Source organism: Saccopteryx leptura, chromosome X (assembly GCF_036850995.1).
Source record: "Saccopteryx leptura isolate mSacLep1 chromosome X, mSacLep1_pri_phased_curated, whole genome shotgun sequence".
NCBI lineage: Eukaryota > Metazoa > Chordata > Mammalia > Chiroptera > Emballonuridae > Saccopteryx > Saccopteryx leptura.
This window is the reverse complement of record NC_089516.1, coordinates 130490588-130514517: the sequence shown is the minus strand read 5'-3', so window position 1 is coordinate 130514517 and position 23930 is coordinate 130490588. Positions and strand designations below refer to the sequence as shown.

General features: G+C 39.1%; 1 protein-coding gene across 3 annotated transcripts in view; it reads right to left on the bottom strand.

Annotated features, from left to right (window-relative positions):
* The window catches only part of PHF6 (PHD finger protein 6), a 66429-nt gene extending 43149 nt beyond the window's left edge, over nucleotides 1-23280 (bottom strand). For all 3 annotated transcript variants that reach the window (XM_066357195.1, XM_066357196.1, XM_066357197.1), the window contains exons 1-5: nucleotides 23127-23280; nucleotides 19078-19263; nucleotides 18743-18844; nucleotides 421-554; nucleotides 107-150 (exon numbers count right to left, since the gene is read on the bottom strand). In XM_066357195.1, the coding sequence (XP_066213292.1) occupies nucleotides 107-150; nucleotides 421-554; nucleotides 18743-18844; nucleotides 19078-19215 (418 nt within the window). In that variant the 5' untranslated portion in view covers nucleotides 19216-19263; nucleotides 23127-23280. The remainder of the gene's footprint in view (nucleotides 1-106; nucleotides 151-420; nucleotides 555-18742; nucleotides 18845-19077; nucleotides 19264-23126) is intronic.
* Nucleotides 23281-23930: the final 650 nt, after the last annotated feature.

Genomic DNA, 23930 nt, shown 5'->3' with positions numbered 1-23930 from the left:
TATTCAATATGGAGATTACATCTTACCGTAAAAACTAATATAGTATAATTCATTCCTATTTTACTCAAATTTCTTCTTGAAATTGAAAATTTGCTGAATGACGTACCTTCAGAGTTATGAGCGGTTCTCTTGTGTTTCCGGCAATAAACCCTATAAAAATGAAGAAATAAAAAATTATCAAGTAAAGAAACTAAACTCATTTTTCAAATAAAGAAAACGAACAGTCCACTTCACCCTACTCACACAAGCTGGATCCCAAAACCTTATTATTAAACTTCCTATGCCATTTCTCTAAACATTACATTGCTTAACAAAATGACTCTTTACTAAGGTGATGAAATGTTTTGAAATGGAAAACATTTGCACAAAAGCCTAAAGAAATTATGACTTAACACACAGGAAGAGAAGTTTCATAATTACATGTAAATTCCTTGTGAAGGCTTCTCTCGTACTTGAGCTTTGTCATGCAATGCGCAGTGGTAGTGGTATGTCCTGTGACATGTTTTCACATCACAACCAATTGTCGCTCCAGGGCAATGGCACAGAGAACACATCTACAGCAGAACAAGACAATAAGACTATTAGTGCGTGACTTGGCTAAAGCAGTGATATCGGGTTTGGAGCTATCGATCTCTGTCAAGGGAAACCAAGTTTGTAACTAATAATGCTACTTTTCTTATGTTCTCGCCAAGAACTAATTGGAATCAAATTCTACTGGGGGTATTTTTTTTCCATGTTAAACAATAATAAAATTAATGGAATATTATTTGGGGAATATTATTAATGTCTATTATTTCACTATTGCCAAGAGAAAATTTGAAATATTGCGAATCAGGGATGTACACTGTATAGAACTTAAGACAGTTTCAAAATCCATCTTCCTAGAAATGTGTCGCTGGGAAAAATGCCTCAAAACAGAAAAAAAATTTCCTTGATATCTGCACATAATCAATGAGACTCTTTGGGAAAAAAAATACAATTTGGAAAACTTGTAAAATCAATTTTAAGTGAGGAGAAGGAAGAGGATAAAAGAATTATGTAGATTTCTAAATAGCTCAAGCTCTGAAAATAATTTGTGATGTCAAATTGATTGTGAAAATATGTTCATTTATTTTCATTTAATTTGTTAGCTTTTGCATTATAAATACAGATAGGTAAAAAAAATTCTTTCAACATATTTAAATATACCTTACCTTATGACTTTATTGAATAATTCATATTGTTTAACTAGCTCATGATCTAAATTTATGGAAAAAATCTTTTAAAAAAGTAAAAATAGTTACATAACAATGATTGTTCTGACAGACCAGTCGTAACATGATTTGGTTGTAAGTTGAGTAGGCTATATGTACAGTACTGTGAAATGATGTTATAAAAATCTTTGTCATATTTTATCATAATTTTCTTTCATTATTGTTATATATCATAACTTTCTTTGTTCATTTTATGCCATTTGTATCATCTCTACACCATTTTGTTTCTTATTTTTACATTCGTCATGTTTAAGTAAAACACTGCATTACCAGTACAACTGGTATAATATTTGCAAAGACAATTTCCTCTTGGCAGACATCTTGGGAGGGGTTTGATGAAAAATATCCAAGACACATAACACAAATTGCTGTACTGAGTCTGGGATAAGTTGAAATGGTACACATGAAGATGGTAGTGCTGCCAGAAGCTGGTCTGCACTATCATACGTACAGCTGGGCAACGCTTACGCTGCCAGACGCGGAGCAGGCTAGCGATTGTGGTCATATAGTCAAATGGTCATAAGTTACATAGGTCGTAAGTCGATCAATATTCGTACTATGCTGAGTGGTTTTTTGTTGTTTTTTTTTAGAAAGAGAGAGACAGACTTGACTGGGGGCTCCAGCCGAACCAGTGACTCCTTTTTAAGCCAGCGACTTTGGGCTTTAAGCCAGAGACCATGGTGTCACGCCTATTATGGATCCCATGCTCAAGCCAGAGACCTTGAGGTTTCAAAACTGGGTCCTCAGCGTCCCAGGCCAATGCTCTGTCCTCTGTGTCACTGCCTGGTCAGGCTGAGTGGGCCTTTAATGAAGCTATCTCGTCAGCCATAAATGACATGCCGAAATAAATTCACAGTAAGATAAATTTTAAAAACTGCTCATTTGTTTTGAAATTGCTAGATACCTCATTCTAAACTGTTCTTATTCCTCCTTATTAATTTTTTTTCCTTCACATAGAGAGAGAGTCAGAGAGAGGGACAGACAAGAAGGGAGAGAGATGAGAAGCATCAATCATCAGTTTTTCATTGCAACACCTTAGTTGTTCATTGATTGCTCTCTCATGTGCCTTGACCGTGGGCCTTCAGCAGACCCAGCAACCCCCTGCTCAAGCCAGAGACCCTGGGTCCAAGCTGGCGAGCTTTTGCCCAAACCAGACAAGCCTGTAATCGAGACCTCGGGGTCTTGAACCTGGATCCTCTACATCCCAATTCGACGCTCTATCCACTGCGAACCGCCTGGTCAGGCCTTATTAATTTTAAATTAAAAAAAAAATACCATCCTAATTCTGGATTACTTGTCCCCTAAGCAATTTTGTTATACCAAGAGGTTAATATAAATTCCAATAAAATGTCTTATATTTCTTTAAGCAAGTCAAACATTCAATCTCTTATTCAAGCTACCATTAAAAGAAATACTCATATGTAAGTCAGAAACAGAAACATTCTCAATATAGGTACGGCCAAGAAAACACAAGGGCCAGTGTCCATTATTAATACTAGTGAAATACTCCACTCCTTAAATAAATATAGAAACTTCAAAGGATTACTGTAGAAAGAAATGCTGTGCCAAATTACCCAGCAGGAAAAGATATTAACTACTTTTAGGTGGCTTATAAACTCTTGATAAGTTGCAACATTTGTACCGCAGCTTCATTATGAGGTTCTATTACTTCAGTAAATTACATTTCTAATCAAAACACATACTTATTATAGAAATGTTGGAAAACGCAAAAAAGCCCCCAAAAATGTCTAAAATCATTCTAAGTCAGCAAGCTTATGTGTTACAAGCTTATGTGAAAGTCTTTCTCCATGTAATTCTGTATGTGTCCTTTTGCAACTCAGTTTTAAATGAATAAATGGAACATTACCCAATTCTTTAAAACCTATGCTGCAAGTAGTTCATCTTGACATTACATCTAAGGCAGGTTTGTGTAAGTACATTTAGACAAAAAACATATTCAATTCCATTAGAAAGCAAAAATGAAAGCGGAGGAAAAATCCTCAACACTGTCAAAGGTAGGTGCAGTGAGATGGCTGCTCTCAAATGCTGCTGCAAACTGGCTCACTTTCTGCACAGTAACTTCTCATTTATCAAAGTTTTTGAAACGTTAATGTTTTCTGATCCAGTCATTTTAATTCTATATATCTAGTCTAAAACAATCAGAATCAAACAATTTATACACAGTGATGTTCACTGCAAAATGACTTTAGAAAAGCCGGAAAGGTAACACCGCCCCTGGAAAACAACTGAGAAATGTTTACATAAAGTATAGTACACCCACATGTAGGAATATTTTATAGCCACTCTTTTCAAAGACATTTCAATGGTATGGGGAAAGGTTTATGTATAATGTTAAGTGAAAAATTAAGCAAGATACAAAACAGTGATTTATGATTCCAATTATAACATATTTTTGAAAATAGGTGGAAGTAAATATACGAAAAAGCTGAGTGGTTATCATGGAGTGTTGTTTTTCATAATTTCTTGTGTTTTTTTTATTTTTCTACAATGAGCAAAAATACTTTTATATACAAAACATTGTTTAAGAATACTGGGAATACTCTAGCAAATGCTTTCAATATCTCTCAGTTTACTGAGAATGAGAAAACCAAATGTCTAAAATATATCAACAAGTATTTTGACTGGTTATAAATTCAAATCAGCCCAAAGTATAACCAGTTAAAACTATAGCAACTTACGTCAGGTACCTTTTTCTTTTTTTATCTGAGAAAAAGACTCACTTTTGTCCGTTTCTTTCAAGGAAGAAAAGACATACCAAAAAAAAAAATGTTTTCAGCCTGGTCAAGTGGTGGTGTAGTGGATAGAGAAATGGACTAGGTTGCAGAGGACCCAGGTTCGAAACCCCAAGGTCACTGGCTTGAGCATGGGCTCATCTGGTTCAAGCACAGATCACCAGCTTCGCTGGCTTAAGCAAGGGGTCACTAGGGCTGCTGTAGCCTCCCACCCTGGTCAAGGCACATATGAGAAAGCAATCAGTAAACAACGGAGGTGCCACACAAAGAATTGATGCTTCTCATTTCTCTCCCTTCCTGTCTGTCTGCCCCTACCTGTCCCTCTCTCTGTCTCTGTCACACACACACACACACACACACACACACACACACACACACACACAAAATGTTTTCAGAGCATGAAAATTCTTAAGATTAGGAGCAGGAAATTTTCTCAATTAGAATTTACAGGATCTACTTTATACAACATTCATATACAAGCAGAAATACCTTCTTGTATATGAAATTCAAGGTTCTAATAGAACAGCAAAAATTACCCATAATAAAACTAAATATAAAATTTAAATGTTTGTGTATCCCTGAATACAAAACAGGAACATAAGCCGGACTGGTGGTGGAATGCAATTGATAGAGTGTCAACCTGGGACACTGAGGTCACAGGTTTGAAACCTCGAGATCAATGGCTTAAGCAAGAGGTCACTGGCTGGGCTTGAGTCCTCCAGTCAAGACACATATGAGAAGCAATCAATGAACAACTAAAGTGAGGCAACTATGAGTTAATGCTTCTCATGTCTCTCTCTTCCTGCCTCTCTCTCTTTCTCTCTCTCTCTCCCTCTCTCTCCAAACAAACGACGACACAGGAACATAACTGTTACTTTTAAGCCTACTTTGCTATATTCCAGACCCTGAAATAATTTTTGTCCCTGAACTACTATAGAACTTAAGGCACAGTATTCATTTTGGCTCTTATAATTTTATTACCATGTATGGCTAATTATCTTTATAAATGTATAGATTGCTTCCAGACTGAGTTTTTGGAAATCTAACACTGTGCCTTGCAAAATAGTTGGCTTTCAGCTTACTCTATTGTTGAAGATTTCAGTATCTAAGGCATGTATTTTCTCATTCAGGTTCTAATTCCTGCAGATTTATGTCTTCTGGTATGTCTATAAATATTTAAACAGTCTGATCTAGGATTTAGAAAGGTGAAATTAAGAATAATCCAGTTGAAAGGGCACAGAATGAGTAGAGGCAAGACCATATGGGGAAAATTAGCTGTTAATAAAGAAGGCTGAGCCTGACCTCTGGTGGCGCAGTGGATAAAGCATCGACCTGGGAACACTGAGGTTGCCAGTTCAAAACCCTGCACTTGTCTGGTCAAGGCATATATGGGAGTTGATGCTTCCTGTTCCTCCCCCCTTTCTCTCTCTCTCTCTCTCTCTCTCTCTGCCTCCTTCCCTCCCTCCTCTCTAAAAATGAATAAATAAAAAAATAAAAAAAAAATAAAGAAGGCTGAGAATAAGAAAGAGAAAATGAAAAACTAAAGAAGTTGGGAAGGCAGATAGGTGGAATGTTATAGAAAATAAAGGACTTCTCTTGAAAAAAGTAGAATAACAGGAAAAGAAAACCCCCACTACAGCTAGGCAGCAGTTAGTCAGACTTGAGTAATGCTATCTTGTATTGCTTTTTACACAAAAACATTTGCCCTCCAATTTGTAACAGTCCCTACTCGGCCCTCAGCAGAATGTCAGCTGCCATTAAACATGATACTTGCACTTTACCCGTGGCTCTCTCAAACATGGGAAAATGAAAGTTAACCTGACAAGAACACGTCAGGAAAATTCAACTAAGACCACAGATAGATATAAGGGAAAACTCAAATGAGAGTGACAACTTCTAGAATAGCAGAAAAGAGAAGGCTCTAGGGCCGTGATGGCGAACCTTTTTATAAAGCCGCCCACTTTTGCAGTGCTGGTCAACCTGATCTCTCACTAGTGGGTGGTCCAACTTTCACGGTGGGCCAAGGTGGGCCAATCGCATAGCCATTTGGTTGCTCCGCTACCCCCCCTCCCCCCCACCACCACCTTGAAAGCTGGAACCTGGAACGCCCAGGAGGGACCAGGTTGACCAGCACTGCAAAAGTGGGTGGTTTTTATAAAAAGGTTTGCCATCACGGCTCTAGGGAAAAGGTTGAAATCTTATGGCTAGATAGAGCCAAAGGAGAGCAGGCTCTCTAAGGCTTAGCTTTGCCCAACTTAACTGCTGTGTATCTACTACACACATCAGTAACTGACCATAGTGTACAGATGTTAATTCTCACGGCCAAGTAGTTACTACTCTCAAGACACCTGTTCCAAGAAAATATTTATAGTTACAAATATTTGGAGACTGTTCTGGAGTCTGAAGGCAAAGAGAAAATGACAGAAGTACTTGAAGTTGAGAACATGGTATCTAGGATGATTTGACAGGGGCTGAAACAAAAAGTGACAGCAGTTAAGTTAACACTGGTGTTTGTTTTAATAAAAGAAAGATAGTGCTGTTGGGGCAAGTTTTCAGAACTGCCTAAAAAATGCTCTGAACTCCAGGTTTATTGCTTTATTTATAGTAATACCTCACTTATCCAACATACAAAGCAGAGTGAACTCTGAATTACCGGGTTAACTGATAGGCATCTCATTTATAGGTTAAAAATTACTAAAAATAATACCATTTCACACGAGAGTGGAACATGATCTTATAACCATTTCTGGTTCATCATTAAAACTATAAGTATATATCTATATATCTATATATATAGATATAGCTATTTTTCTATAAACATAGCATTTTGAAGGTCTTATAAAACACAAACTGAATATAATATTGTTAATAACAACAAAGTCTGTATAATATAATTAAATCTAAATGGAAAGCTAGAAAGCAAAAATAAAATTTGAAAGCTGTCAAAGTCATTGAAAAGTGACAAACCTGATAGATTAGGACCTTAATTTCAAGTGCTTCTAAAAAACAGGGTCACTAAAAATTACTTGTTTCTACTAGAGTAACAGACTAAATCTAAGCAGTTACTGAATAAATCAGTTCAGCCCTGGCCAGTGTGGATGTCCCAGGTTCGATACGCAGTCAGGGCACACAGAAGTTACCATCTGCTTCTCTACCCCCTCCCCCTCCCCATCCTTTCTCTCTCCCTCTCTCCTCCCCTCCTGTAGCCATGGCTCAATGGGTTCAAGCACATTGACCCTGGGTGCTGAGGATGGCTCTGTGTGGCCTCCGCCTCAGGTGCTAAAAATAGCTCCGTTGCAAGCATGGCCCCAAAAGGGGGTTGCTGGGTGGATCCTGGTTGGGGTGGAAGCGGAAGTCTTTCTATCTAACCCTCTCTCACTTGGAAAAGAAGGAAAAATAAAAATGAATAAATCAGTTCAGAAGTCTTGTAGAAATTAGAGGACAATGAACTAAGCCTATTAAGTTTTGTGGGGTTTTTTTAGATTTTATTTACTCATTTTTAGAGAGAGAGGAAGGGGGAGCAGGAAACATCAACTGCCACATGTGCCTTAGCCAGGCAAGCCTGTGGTTTCAAACCGGTCATCTAAGTGTTTTAGGTCAACTTTATCCACTGTGCCACCACAGGTCAGGCTATCTGGTTACTTAACCTAGCCTTCTGACCTTGCTCTGAATATCACATATATCAACTACCTTCAAATGTATGAACCATCTCTGACAAGGAGTAAAAATTCTCTTTTTGGGATTTCTGAAGTTTGCTTTTTCTTTTTTTTTTTTCTTTTTAGCAAGACAGAGGGGGGAGGACAGACAGGAAGGAGATGGGAAGCATCAAATCATAGTTGTGGGACCTTAGTTGTTCATTGATTGCTTTCTCATATGTGCCTTGATGGGAGGGGGGAGCTACAGCAGAGCAAGTGACCCCTTGCCCAAGCCAGTGACCTTGGGCTTCAATCAGCAACCATGGGATCATGTCTATGATCCCACGCTCAATCCAGAGACTCTGCACTCAAGCCAGAGAGCCCACATTCAAGCCAGATGAGCCCGTGCTCAATGGTGACCTTGAGGTCTCAAGACCTGGGTCCTCCCCATCCCAGTCTGACACTCTATTATCCACTGCGCCACCGCCTGGTCAGGCCATTCATTCTCCTTAATCACCTCCAAGTAAGACAAAGTTCATTTTAATATAAATGATGTAAAATGTCTGCACACATTAAAATTACATGCATGTCATAAGCAAAGCTTTTAATTTAATTTTTATTGATTGATTTTTAGAGAAAGGAAGGGGGGACGAGAGGGAGAGAGAGACAGGGAGAGAGGCAGAAGGGAGAGACAGAGGGGAGAGTTGGAAGGGAGAGAGAGAAACAAGCATAATTTGTTGTTTCACTTATTTATTCATTCAGTGGTTGATTCTTATATGTGCTCTGACAGGGGATTGAACCTGCAACCTTGGCAGGTGACACTCTAACCGAGCTACCCAACCAGGCCAATAAGAACTTTTTAAAAAAATATCATATTTATATGAGTACATTCGTGATTCATGTACAGAGTTATACAGATGACAATGAGGTCACTTCCGGAAGAAAATGTACCTGTCCCCCACCAAAATACCCTAAGGTGGAGTCCTGCAAGTCCAATCCAGTCCACCACTTGTTTTCATAAACAAAGTTTTATTGAAACACAGACATAGTTTTTTGTGTATTGTCTGTGGCTGCAATTGAGACCATATGGCTGGCAAAGCCTTAATACTTATCTGGTCTTTTTTTTTTTTCTTTCTGAAGTGAGAAGCAGGGAGGCCGTCAGACAGACTCCCGCATGTACCTGATCTGGATCCACCCAGCAGGCCCACCAGGGGGCGATGCTCTGCCCATCTGGGGCATCGCTCCGTTGCAACTGGAGCCATTCTAGCACCTGAGGAGGAAGCCATGAAGCCACCCTCAGTGCCCAGGCCAACTTTGCTCCCATGGAGCTTTGGCTGAGGGAGGGGAAGAGAGAGACAAAGAGGAAGGAGAGGGGGAAGGGTGGAGAAGCAGATGGGTGCTTCTCCTGTGTGCCCTGGCCGGGAATCGAACCTGGGACTTCCACACACCAAGCCAACGCTCTACTGCGGAGGCAACCAGCCAGGGCCTATCTGGTCTTTTATACAAAGTTTGCCAACCCCTGTTCCAAGGCAATGGTCCATGACCAAGAGTATTCATTAAAAATCACTTGGGAATCTTTTTCAAAAGATATCTGTCTGGAGTCCCCCATTCCCCCTTTCTGATTTCATAGCTGCTTAGGTAGCACTGCTTGGTTAGTAGCACTAGTAGTCCCCTGGCATCTTCTGCTCCTCTGTATACAGTTAGAAGTGCTAGCGTTCCATATACTGTGGGTGCTTCGTTTTGTGCTTACTGAATGGTAAATATGCCACACAGTCTACTTTAAATACAACTGGCATGCAATACTTATTTAATACTTTAACCATTTAATCCTCCTGGAAACTTCCCACTTTGACTTCTACAGCATCACATTCCCAGAGGAAGTCATTTCGAATGTCACTTTCTATGAAGCCTTTTGCCTTCTCAGGTAGAATTAATTAGAGCCCTCTTTCCCTGCTCATTTGTTGCGTTCTTTGACACTTCTAAAGCTAAACTCTATTTATTCATGGTTGCACCCAAAATGTTTCCATTTGTGCTGGGGACAAAGTAGAAACTCAAGTATCTGACAAGTGGACAAGTAGATGAATTCTGGACTCTGGATGGAGATCTTGACAATCGTAATGACTACAGAAGTAACAAAAACAACACCATACTGGGTGAGTGAAAGCTGCACAAACAAAACCCAGCCTGACTGAGGCATACACAGCTCTTTACCATCCAGACTGAACAAATGACCAACCCAATCTTTCCCTCAAGACCTCTCTCTATCCTTTTCAAACTCTTGGAGCTGCAAATAGCACAACACTAAAACACTGATCAACCCAAACCGAAATTTTAGGCTACACCTTTACTTCCCTGGTCAATTTACAACTAGCTCCTTATTAAGGTGTCTCACTATTATCCAACTACAGCAGCTTCTCTCCTTCCAATGCAACCAACAGTTAATGAGCACCCACTTACTTATTAGAATGCTATCAAACACAAATGAGACATCAAGCACTATGCTAAGTGTTCTCTAAACATTATCCCCACATAATCCTATGCTAGGCAAACAGAATACAGTCCCTACTCCCCCAAAATTCACATAGAATGGGGAAGAAAGGCTTGTACACATGTAGCCAATACAATGCAGAGCATGTCAAACTCTATGATAGAGGTAAAGGCTGAGGAGGACACACAACAGAAAACTGCAAAGAAGCTAGATGAATAACACTAGCACACATGCAGCAGTAGAGACAAGGAGAGCATACTGGAGGAACTGAGAGGAGAGGAACTGATATAAGGAACAGAAAAGGTGATGTGAGATAGACTTCGGAAGGGCAGGCTGAGACCTCCAGATACCACTTTGTATGCAGTACGGAACCAGCACAGGTTTTGAGTCAGGGAATGACATTAGATTTTAAATGTATAGATCCAATAATTGCTAGCAGTAGGTTGGAAGGATGGAAAGAGGAAGACTGGATATAGGATACCATTAAAAAGAAGTCAGCCTGACAGGTGGTGGCACAGTGAATAGTTGACCTGGAACACTGAGGTCCCAGGTTCAAAACCCTGAGTTCACCAGCTTGAGCACAGGTTCATCGGCTTGAGCAGGCTTGCCCGCTTGAGCACGGAATCACTGACATGATCCCATCGTCGCTGGCTTGAGCCCAGAGGTCTCTGGCTTGAGAAAAAGGTCACTGGCTCAGCTGGAACTGCCCCTCCCCCATCAAGGCACATGTGAGAAACAACAAAAAGTGACACAACTCTGACTTGATGCTTCTCATCTCTTTCTTCCTGTCTCTCTCTCTCAAAAAATAAAGAAAGAAAGAAAGAAAGAGAGAGAGAGAGAGAGAGAGAGAGAGAGAGAGAGAAAGAAAGAAAAAAAGAAAGAAAGAAAGAAAGAAAGAAAAAGAAAGAAAAAAAGAAAAAGAAAGCAGAGACATCTTATAAATATAATCAAGTAGGCCCTGGCCGGTTGGCTCAGTGGTGGAGCGTCGGCCTGGCATGCGGGGGACCCGGGTTCGATTCCCGGCCAGGGCACATAGGAGAAGCGCCCATTTGCTTCTCCACCCCCCCTCCTTCCTCTCTGTCTCTCTCTTCCCCTCCCGCAGCCAAGGCTCCATTGGAGCAAAGATGGCCAGGGCGCTGGGGATGGCTCCTTGGCCTCTGCCCCAGGCGCTAGAGTGGCTCTGGTCGCGGCAGAGCGACGCCCCGGATGGGCAGAGCATCGCCCCCTGGTGGGCGTGCCGGGTGCCGGGTGGATCCCGGTCGGGCACATGCGGGAGTCTGTCTGACTGTCTCTCCCCGTTTCCAGCTTCAGAAAAAAAAAAAAAAAAGGAAATATAATCAAGTAGGAAGTAGAAAGAGGTAAAGGTAAGAAAGGTAAAGGATTCAGAAAAAAAATATGGTTTCAGGGTGGGGAGATAATGATTGCTTTAGAAAGGCTGAGTTTAAGATGCCTACAGGACAACTATATATACCAAATATGCTGTCATGATATTTTGTTCTCTACAGTGATTCTCTGTGTATCACTTATCGCCTAAAAACCATGCATGGCCTTCCCTATCCCCTCCTATCCAAGCTGAAGTTACTGTTTAACGTTTAAAGACCCTGCAGTCATCCCACACTACTCCGTTCTGATCCACTGCTGCCAGTCTCAATGACCCATTCTAGTAGAGCTAATCTGTTACCTGAACTCATCCCTCCCCCCCTTTTTTTAACCTTACCACCTCTAGGAAGCAGTTTTAACTACCTAAATAGACAAGATTCCTTACCCACAGAAGAATTTAAAAAGTGTATGTTATATCCCTGACCAGATGGTGGCATAGTGGATAGAGCGTCAAACTGGGATGTGGAAGACCCAGGTTACAAACCCCAAGGTCCTGGCTTGAGTGCAGGCTCACCAGTTTGAGTGAGTGGCTGCTGGCTTGAGCGTAGGATCACAGACATGACCCCAAGGTCGCTGGCTTGAGCAAGCTTGCTCTGCTGTAGCCCCCAGGTCAAGGAACATATGAGAAAGCAATCAATGAACAACTAAGGAACTGCAATGAAGAATTGATGCTTCTCATCTCTCTCCCTTCCTGTCTGTCTGTCCCTATCAGTCCCTCTCTCTGTCTTTGTCAAAAAAATAAGAAGTGTACGTTATAAATTGTCATATATGCGTATACATGGCATGCCCAGTATTTAGATCATAAACTCAGAATCAGACCTCCTTTATCTCTGGGCTGTCAAGCACTCCATTGGTGCTGACTAAATAAAAAAGTAGACTATGTAGTTGGTCTTTTTATATTCAGGGACTACAAAAGATATCTGAAGAGTAACAGACAATCAGTATGCATACGGGATTCTTGGCCTAAAAACAGCAAGATAATGCTAATAACAGAATACATTAATAGAATCTGATTATGCCCTAAATGAGGTATTATGTGCATCTTTAATAGAAAACTACTAAGCTCTAATCATGACATTTTTATTTTTTATTTCATTTTCTTTTCTCTTACTGAAATTACTGGGATGATAGTGATTAACAAAATTACAAAGGATTCAGGCACACAATTCGGCAACACATCATCTGTACACTGCATTCACCACCTCCAGTCAAGTCTCCTTCCATCACCACTTATCTCCCTGAGACCCTCCTCCAACTCTCCCCCACCCACCAATATTTTAACTTTTTTTTGCTCAATCCCTCCAGCCCCCAGCCCCACCCCCCAACAGATATCAGCCTGCTCTCTATCTATGAGTCAGTCTTTATTTTGCTTGTTAGTTTATTACACTCCACATGAGAGAAATCATATACTTGTCCTTCTCTGTCTTATGCATATGAAAAGATTTCACTAGCCATTAGAGAAATGCAAATCAAAGCCACAATGAGCTATCACCTCACACCTGTCAGAATGTTGCTTGCTCATCAATAAGTCAGCAAACAAGTGCTGGCGAGGATGTGGGGAAAAGGGAACCCTCGTGCACTGTTGGTGGGAATGCAGACTTGTGCAGCTACTTTGGAAAGAAATAGTTAATTCAAAAAAATAAAAAATAGGCCTGACCACGAGGTAGGACCATGGATAGAGCGTCAGACTGGACTCAGAAGACCCAGTTTCAAAACCAGAGGCCGCCGGCTTGAGCACGGGCTCATCCGGCTTGACCACTGGCTCACAGCTTGAGCGTGGGGTCACTAGCTTGAGCATGGGATCATAGACATGACCCCATGGTCGCTGGCTCAAGCAAGGGGTCACTCAGTCTGCTGTAGACCCCCGGTCAAAGCACATATGAGAAAGCAATCAATAAACAACTAAGGTGCCTCAAGGAAGAATTGATGCTTCTCATCTCTCCCTTCCTGTCTGTCTGTCCCTAACTGTCTCTCTCTCTGTCTCCCTCCGTCACAAAAAATATATATAAAATAAAAATTAAAAATAAATAAAAATGGATCTGCCTTATGACTCAGTGATTCCACTTCTGGGGAATTTATTCAAATAATCCCAAAACACTAATTCAAAAAAAGATATACACCCTCATGTTCGCTGCAGCATTGTTTGCAAAATCTGGAAACAGCCCAAGTGCCCTTCAGTTAGATGAGTGGATAAAAAAAAATCTGTGATACGTTTTTTTACATAATAGAATACTACACAGCCATAAAAAATGAAATCTTACCTTCTACAATAGCATGGATCGACCTGGAGAGTATTATGCTAAGTAACCATGACATTTTTAAATGTGATTTTTGGTTAGACACCTTAAAAAGCAGTCTATTATAACATAATGATTAATAATTCTGACTTTGCAATTAACTGGCCATGGATTTGAATTCTAGCTCTGCCACTTGCTAGCTATATAACCACAGTCAGGTTACTTAACTTCCCTGAGCCTCAGTTTCCTCATCTGTAAAGTGAGAATGAATATTTTACTATCTCATAGTATGATTATGAGATTTTAATAGAATCATGTATTTAAAGTACATATCCCAGTTCCTAACACAAATTAAGCATTCAATAGTCTGAGCTGTGGTGACGAGTGGATAAAGTGTCGACCTGGAAAGCTGAGGTCACCAGTTTGAAGCCCTGGGCTTGCCGGGTCAAGGCACATATGAAAAGCATCTACTATGAGCTGATGCTTCCCATTCCTGCCCCCCCCCTTCTCTCTCTCCTCTTGCTAAAAATCAGTGGATAAAATATTTTTTTTAATTAAAAAAAAATTAGTTAGAAAATGGGAAAGTTTAGGAGTAACTAGAGGAAAGTTATGAGATATATGAAGACTTTCATTTTTAATAAGGAAAAACCAAATACTTTCTTTAACAGAAAAAGCAGACATAGAATAAATGGCTTTAAATTAAGCAACATACTTGAGTTATACAAAAGGATGAATTTCTTGACTCTGAATTATGTTATATAATGATGGTCTTGTTTCAGATTGCTTGGGTAGAATTACCATTTCTTGGTATACTTAAGAATAGGAACAGCCAAAAATCTTATGTTGGACGGCTTGCAGGTAGTCTTGGCTAGGGATAAGGATGGTGAACAAAATGCCCTTTTGAACTCCTTCTGTTCTTCGAGTCGGTGATATATCTGACACAGGTACCAATTAGAGCAGTAACCATCCAATGTAGATACTCTTAATGATTTTACCACCAACTTCATCCAGAAAGAGTATATTCTTTAAATATACTTCTTTCAAGTGTCTCCTTAAGCAAAATGAAAATAACAAGAACTCATAATTTTACTTGGAAATTTGCATTTCTTGGCTAGATGGCTGGAGAATTGGAGTAGGTGGTACAGATGTGATGTCTCCATATGGCTTCAACAGGAACTGGAAGCCATCCTGGAAAAATATGTCTCCATCTCAACTGCAAAAACAGTCTTAAATTATACAAACCTTAGTGCTTTATATTTAAAGGGATGTTAAAGCAATGAATACGTTCATGCAGAATGATTTTTCCTTCCCTGATCCTTGTCGCTGACATGAAAACCTCGGAAAATTGCCGACAGAAGCAAGAACACAGAAACCACATACATGGACCTCCTGCTCTGCTGCAGCTTCACATCCTCTCCAGACTCCAGACTGCTCCGTCTGGCCCCTGTACACTTCCACCTCAACCCCCAGCCTCTTCGCTCTCTGAGCACCTCTGTAGCCAACACCAGGTACAGACTGGAACCTATCTTGAGAGCATCCAGGGACCAGCACTCCTGTTTTTGATCATTTTCAGTGGTCATTCATGACTTACTTTTCACCTGTAAATCTAGATCAACAGGAGCCAGGGCCAACAGGCTTACAGGATAAAATGCTTTCAAAACTTAATCAGGAAGCTGATTATCTAGTTTATATATAGTTTACCTATACAAATGAAGCTCTTCACTTTTTTCCTCCCTTCCTGTTTGGTTTGGGGCCCTTTTATTACTTAGACAACTCTACACAGGGAAAACTAAAAAAGAAAACTGAAAACTGATATACTGATTACTTGATAGTACTTCATATAAAGATGAAATAGTGGAAGGAGCAAAAGTAAAGGCTAAAAGGATACTTGAATATTATTTCAATGTTAAACCTATAAATGCCACTCTAGTCCTATTCACTACGGAAGTGATTTAAATTCTGACATTTGGGGAGAAGGAAAAGGAGCAAACTTATATATGTAGGCTCTAAAGTTCTCTCCTTTTGCCATTATTCTTCAAAGCCAGATGTCCACAGCCTCAACATGGATTCAAACCACCTTTCCTAAAGTAGCTCTCTGTATGTTTATAGCACTCTTTAGTCATTCAGCATCACTGTTTAGTAAGCAGTGATACAGCATTATCTGTTTACCATTGGCAAAAAGACAAATAAATTAATGACTTGTCTAAAGTTACATAATGTGTCAATGGCAAAGTTATTTAAAAAAACAGGCTCCATGACTTCCCAGCCCAGTATGCTTTTCATTAGCCTACAATAACATTAGCAGGATCTTATTATATATATGTACCATGCTCAATCCTGTATAGTTTGTTTCTTTCTTTCTTTTTTAAGCAAAGGGGGGGGGGACAGGGACAGACAGACAGTGAGAGAGATGAGAAGCAATGATTGGGGGGGAGGGGCTCCAGTCAAGCCAATGACCCCTTGCTCAAGCCAGCGACCCTGCACTCAAGCTGGTGAGCCCACACTTAAGCCAGATCACTTTGGGGTTTCAAACTTGGGACCTCAGTGTCCCAGGCTGACACTCTATCCACTGTGCCACCACCTGGTCAGGCCTGTATAGTCTCTCTTTTAATTCTCACAATATCCCTGAGAGTCAAATACTCTCCTTATCTCCTTCTGTCAGGTAAAGAAAAACATGGTGCAGAAGTAAATAACTTGCCATGGGTCACCCAAGTAGTAAGTGACAAAGCTGAGATTCAAATTCAAGACTTACTATAGTTTGTGGTATTTATCTCCAACATTGTTCTACTCATTAGATCAAGAAACAAGCTGTTATATATATAACTCACTATACTTGAGGGGGGAAAAACCCAACACCCTAAACTATACCATTAAAATTAACCAAAATAACTTATAATAGTGAAATCTGTACAAAGTTCTGATGCTTTCTTCACATACAGTCCAAATAGATTAAATCTCCATTGAAATTAGCAATACTGGCAGATGTGTGCTGCTTCATGAAAAACTAGTTATTGTATTTGTTAATAATATTTAACATTAGGGCCTGACCAGGCGGTGGTGCAGTGGATAGAGCATCGTACTGGGACCCGGAGGACACAGGTTAAAACCCCCGAGGTTGCCAGCTTGAGTGCAGGCTCATCTGGTTTGAGAAAGGCTCACCAGCTTGAGCCTAAGGTTGCTGGCTTGAGCAAGGGGTCACTCAGTCTGCTGTAGCCCCCCGGTAAAGGAATATCAGAGAAAGCAATCAATGAACAATTAAGGTGCTGCAATAAAGAACTGATGCTTCTCATCTCTCTCCCTTCCTATCTGTCTGTCCCTATCTCTGTCTCTCTCTGTACCTGTCAGACACACACAAAAATAATATTTAACATTAGGAATGAAAGTTGCTGTTCTGACTAGAGCAGCATGTCAAGTGACAAAAACTCTAACAAGTCAGGATGTAGAAGCACTTTCTAGGCGTAGTCACAGTGCCAAGGAATAAATAACGGGGTGATAAGGCTTAGAGTACAACCAGTTTCAAGTAAATAGTATGCTTTCTTTGCATCTGAATTTGGTTTTAAGAATGAGGAAATAAAAACATACTGTTCTGGTTCTCAAAAGTCAGCAAGCCACAGTAACATTAAATTTAAAGCCACATTTAAACAACAATCACAGTAAAAAAAAATGGAGTGTTTTATTGCTACCTACAGTTTTGTGTGTGGGGGGAAGATAAACATTTTCAGTTAAGGTCTCATCACAACAAAAACAATCTAACTTCTAAATTCCCATTTATGTAAATACTGATTCTAGGGTTTGAAACTATTTATCTTAAAGTAAATCACAAACGTTATTTTTGAACTTCTTTCTTCCTATTGTTTTTTTTCTAATACTGTACTAGAAGACTGACTACTCTTAACAATAATTATTCCTGATCATCAAAATGATAGCTCCCCTTCCAGTCCGATTCTTTGTGAAATGATATTACTCAGTGTTTAAGAACAAAGATATATGTTTGGTCAAACCCAACTTTAATATAATGAAACACTTCATAGTGATACTATGTAACACTTCACAGTGAAATTATAGATGTAATTTCAATAGGGACCTCAAAGGAGAAAAATAATCAAATAAAAAGAAACTGTTTCAATGTGAACTATAATGTATTATAAAATACCAACTGAGATGATACTACTTTTCCAATACAAAACACAATCTGATTACTGGTATCGGAGAAAGCAACCTGTGGGAACATTATTCTGGCATAGCTTCAGAAAAATGATAAAACTCACCAAAAGTTAACCAAAGTTATAAATGCTGTGTTAAATACCTGAACCACAGTACAATACTTTGTTCAGCAACTGCTATCATTTTCCTGTTGAAAGGGTACTGTCATCTTCGTTTGTAATGACAATTACTTTGTGATGGAAGAAAAAAACACGTCAAAATTTAATTGTGAAAATACATTTAAATGAAGACTTTAACAAAGGATACGTTCAAGTTGAACAAATTGCTTGTTTTCGAAGTCAATGTAGCCTCCAAGAAAGTTTTAATTTTTTTGAAAGGGATTTTTGAATAATATTAAATATTGATTCACTCCTTTTTTGTATTTGCTTATTTTAATTAAATTTATTGGGGTGGCACTGGTTAATAATATAGTTTCGAGTGATTCATTCCTTTCTTTATTGATTGATATGTTAGTTAAACCTAGCCCCAGAATTTGCTCATTTGGGGGGGAAAGACTGCAATTTAAAATTATATTCCATTAAGAAGGTAATACACTCTAAAACAGGGGTCTCAAACTCGCGGCCCGCCGAACAATTTTGTGCGGCCCGCAGACTAATCCACGAAGTTCAAAATATTTTGGATAAAATTAAGTAAGCCTAGGGGATTAGTCTGCGGGCCGCACAAAATTGTTCGGCGGGCCGTGAGTTTGAGACCCCTGCTCTAAAATAAGTACTTTCTTCCTTAATGAGCTTAAAATAAGTTTTATTCTCATGAGGCAGAAATACCAACTTACCAGCTTCGTGCCTCTTTTAATTTCCTTTTGGACATCTTCAATAGAAAATCCACCAAGACTTTCGTTATCAGTGTGGGATGACACCAAGGCAGACGAAAAAAGCTATAAATTACATTAAAAAAAAGGTTCATATGTAAAAAAATTATAGCGAAACAGTGAATAAGATATTAAGTTTAAATAAAATATTGTCAAAATGGCACAGTATTAAGTTTTTTTTTTCTTTTCAAAGAAAAATCATTTCTTAAAAATGTAACTGAGGTTTTCTTCTTATTTTAGAATTCAGGACTACTCCTTTAGATTTTCATGGTTTCATTGGCTGTCGCTGGTGTACTTACCATGCACTTATGGTGTGCTGCCACCTTCTGGTTTTCAGACACTAGTAACTGTCCACATTCCTTGTCTCTATTTGACTTACAAAAGCCACATTTGCGCTGTCTTGTAGGCCCTTTTTTCTGTTCAGCTGAGGTTGACATGATTTTTAAATGGTCTTTAGAATGTCACTTTATAAGCCTCAAGAAATGCTACAGAGAAGAAGGGCAAAAAAAAGATTAATTTCATTTAAAATCAGTTTACACAGTCATGTAAGTTGTTTAATATCTGAGTTAAGTTTTAGTGTATGTATTTAAGTGGCTTTTTAGTGTAGACAAATCAATATTAAAACTTAAGATGCTTCCATAATTAAAAATATGTTCTTATGTATAACATAGTGAAGTAACTGAGAGAAATCAAACTGCTCCCAAATGAGGGGCCATGTGATATGATTAGAACTATTTCTGCAATAAGTAAAAAATGCACAACGTGTGATAATAAATTCATCATCTGCTGACATAATGAATACAAAACATTTTTCATATATAGCTAGGTGCCCTTTCAAGGTAACAAAGAATTATACATCTCAGAGAAGAGTAAAAACTACGAGAACTATACAACACCCAGAATGAACAAAATTCTATAATTTCACAATTCCCTAAAGTTTACATATTGATAAACCAATAAAAGAGAAATAAACTTACTTAACCATGACTTTAGAACTAATTTTTAAACCTGAATTATTTTCAAATTAAAAAAATCACATATCCATCTTTAATAAATTAATTTTTACTATTGTATTTGTGTTCAAGTGAAGAAAAAATTAGGCTTATAATAAGTCTATTCAAAAGTGCAAACTTTAGAAACCAATTATTTATAAAAAACTGACTCAGAGTTACTCTAAGAGCCTGCTTATTAAAGAGAGATACTAACAGTGGTGTTTTAAATATAATAAGTTTCACACTTAAATTAGTTGTATTATATAAAAACTCATTTCTGAATAAGTCTTAAATTCAGTCAAACTGTAATTATAGGTAGGACAGTAAAACAAAAAGGGAAGAAAAGCCCTAACACGGAAGGTTTCAGATTTAGATCATCAAGCTCAACATGGATTCTTCACGAGTATCTAAGTAAATGTAAAATTAGTTATTTATTTGTGTAGTTTCCCCCAATCAATAGAACTAAGCAGTACAAGACCCAGGTTGCCAGAAATCACAGTTAATAATATCTCAAATTTTTGTCTTAAAATTTACTAATATTTTTTTCCAATTTTTCTCTGTTTTAACTTTTTCATAATAGCAGGTTGAAAAAAAATGGACTCTCTAACACTACATTGCAGCTTTCTGAGATGTACTTGTTCACCAAGAACAGCAGCAACTAGATGCCAGCGAGGTGGTAGCTACAAACACTTCCAGCACTTGACAATAGAAAAATGCAGATACTCAATCAAAATTTAAAGTGAAAGAGTTCTTCATCAATTGACATCTAGATTTTTCCTTTTAACAAAATTTCAAAGGCCCTGACATTGTCTGCATTGATAGGTTTAACAAACTTTTAATGCTATCTACAATTTTAAATTCCTCGGTCGTCCAAATGATATCAGATGGTACTGTATTCATAGCACTGGCTATAAACCGTGAAACTGATTGAAGACAGGCAGCAAATACTTTTAGGATTAAAGGGGGGAAAAAAGGACGTAACAGAGAAACAAGAGAAACAAAAGGGAAGGGAAGTGTGTTTGCATTTGCTCAGGCAAATGTGTATTCAGTTGCTTTATCAAAAATATAGCCACCAGAATTTTTAGAATTAACTATGTGAAACACCAGATTTCATAAATAGCACCAAAATTTGCTATTTGTGTTCTAAATTATCTTTCCTTACTACTGTGCAATAGCAGGCACTATGAAACCACTGTAATATGTTCAGTAGTTCTCCTGGTCATCCTTGGCCATTTGAGAGGTGGCACATTATGAATCGAATCTGTACAGACATCTTTAATGCGTAATTCCTATACAACGTCAGCTAGGCTAGGCTACAAATCGGCTTAAGACACAGAAAATTTCTAAAGTACAAAATCACTTTTTATTCTTGAAATTAATTCTGAAAATGGTACCCTCAATATTTTATCTATATTGATTTCTGCCTCTTTTATTTTATAAACAGGTAAATTTCACATCTTAATTTTGAGAATCTGCTTTTCTAGCCATCAAAGACCCTGAAATCCAAAAAAGAAAAAAGGTACACTTTATTTTGCATTCAAAGATATTTCAGTGTATTTTTCCTGTAATCAGTTTAAATATAATTTGTAAAGTGAACAGAAACACACAAATGAGCACAAAACCAATTAAAAACTTTCCCCAATTTGCAATGACTAAATGGATTTTTCCACTAAAATTCAAATAATGCATCTGTGCACATTTCGCTAAAAATTTTTTTACAGCCTCCTTGTAAAACGTGAAGTGGAGAACATCATGGAAACAATGAGTCCTAACAAAAATGCCTTTATCGTAAAAATACAGATTTTTATCTAATGCTGTCACATCTGTCGTCTCTAGTTAAGAATAAGGGCATTCCAAGGACCAGTAATAGGTTTTCATCATAATCCATGCAGCTATATGGCATTTTAATTTCAGTCTAAAAGGCTTTTCAGGGCATGCAAAGATCAAAGTTTGATGCTTTCATCCAACAATGAAACCTTTTCCATAAAACATGTTATAGATGATGTTATAAAACAGAAAAATAAAGAAGCAAAAGATAACAGCGATGAAAAACAATTGAAATGTCTGAAAATTTTATATAAAAAGACCGATGAGTTAAGCTGAAATAATCAATGCGTTTCTGATTTTCCAAGATGCTGTGAAGCACCAAGGTAAAAATAACCTGAAACATCAAGGAGAGCATTCAAGAGCCAACTTGAGAGCTCATTCAATGCCTGGTACCTGAAAAGACCATTTTAACAGGAAAACTAAACAAAAATTGCAGTTCCGGAAGATCAAACAATTACATACGCATGCATGTTGAAATATACAGATCAAACTATATAAATACGAACCCCAAAGAAGCAGTATTTATGTCAGGAAAGTTACACTGGAGAGAAATAAACGAGTAAGAGATGAACCGGAAGGGCCCCTGAATTCGGTTGCACGATAGTACATGCTTCGCATTGCTTTTTGCGGTTATTCAAAAGGAAACTGAAGGAATTTTCCAGTTGTTTCAAACCCAAGGGTAGAGAAAGAATTTGATCTGTATGAATAAGACCTGATATTAAGTCCGTACGCCAGTGAAAAGGAAGGGTTTTTCAAATACTAAGGGATTTTTCGACTTCTACGCAGAATATCGAAAGGAACAAATTTCAAGAGAGTACCGTTCTATTCGTCCATATAATAAAGGATAGTACACATAACGTACCGAACCTTCTCCGTTATTTACTCAATACACACTATACTCCAAGATCTCCCTCTATTCTAGCGCTAAACTCGCTAAACTATCTTCCTCTCGAGCACTTCAGCAGGTTCCTTTCTGTCGTCAAGTCAGGGTCCCCTAATTGTCCTTTTCCAAACCTCTGGAATCCAGGAAATTATCACCCTAACCACTTTCTTTAACCCTCCTCCCTAGGAGTTCGTCCTCTAAGTATTCGCTTCATATGTGTTTCACCCCTAAGTCCCCCCACCTCTGAGTTTTCCTCTTTCCTGAAGGCTTACCCTCTTGCCATCCTAACAATTCTTCCTCTTACTCTTCCCAAACTGGGAGTCTCCCTCCTTCCCAAATATGTACTAAGCAATGGCAAAGACTAAAAATTCCCAGTATTTTTTCCTCCCTAAATGTTGGATCCCCTTCTCCGAAGTCTAGGTTTAAGCCTAACCTCTCTCTTAGCTCCTCTAAAGCACTTTTCTCAACAGCCTCTTAGCCAAGCACCTTCAATGAACGGCGCTTCTGGGGTCCCCCGACAATAAAGCGAGACCACCAAGAGTCCCCCTTAACAACGGGCAGGGGCGGCGGCCTGGCCACCGCCATCCTCCTTGTCTTCTCCCGCCAGGCAGAGAATGGGGGCCCCCGGGGTACTGTGGGGACTCACCAGCGGGGCCCAAAAGCGAACAGCAGGGCAGAAGCTCCAATGAAGGGAAATAGAAAGAAGTCGGTCTCGATTCTCCAGCAGCGCCTGAGAGCGGGGCTCTGTCGCTGGAGGTTGTTTCCTTTCATTCGAGGAGACGGCTCTCGGAGCTCCCTTACGTCGCCCCCTCCCCTTGCACGCAACGACTCACAGGGCGTTAATACGCCCGAACGCGCCGCGGGTCCTGATTGGTTGCAGAGAAGAAACAGCTGAAGCCACAGAGCCATGGCGCATGCGCAAATGCCTACCCCCCTTGGGCTCGAGGCGACAGGCCCCGCCTCCTGCTTGCGCGCGTACCTTCTATTCTCCGGTCCATCGCTCAGCCAAGTGTTTGGGGGCAGGTTCCGACGAGCTAGAGAAAGAGATTCAAAGCTATTATCTGTGGTTGGAGGGAGAAAAGGCAGGGTTGTGACTAGAAACCTTTGGATAGGGGCCCTAGGTAAATGGTTTTCAACAGTGATTCATATGCGTAGGCCTTATACCTTGCACTTGTTCACCGAGGCCTTTCTACATCCATTATTTCATTGTACTCTCATGCCATACCTTTGAGGTCCTCCGTTCTCTCATTTTACTACTAAGAAAGACTGAGAAGTGCGTAGTGGAGTCAGTCTGCCTTGATTTCAATCCTTGGGAGAATCATTTTAATTTATGTGCCTTATTATTATTATTTTTTTGTCTTTAAAATGGGGGTAAAAATAGGATCTAACGGGTTTATTGTGAGGAAGGAATGAGATAATGCAAGTGAGTATTAACGTCCCTGGCATATAA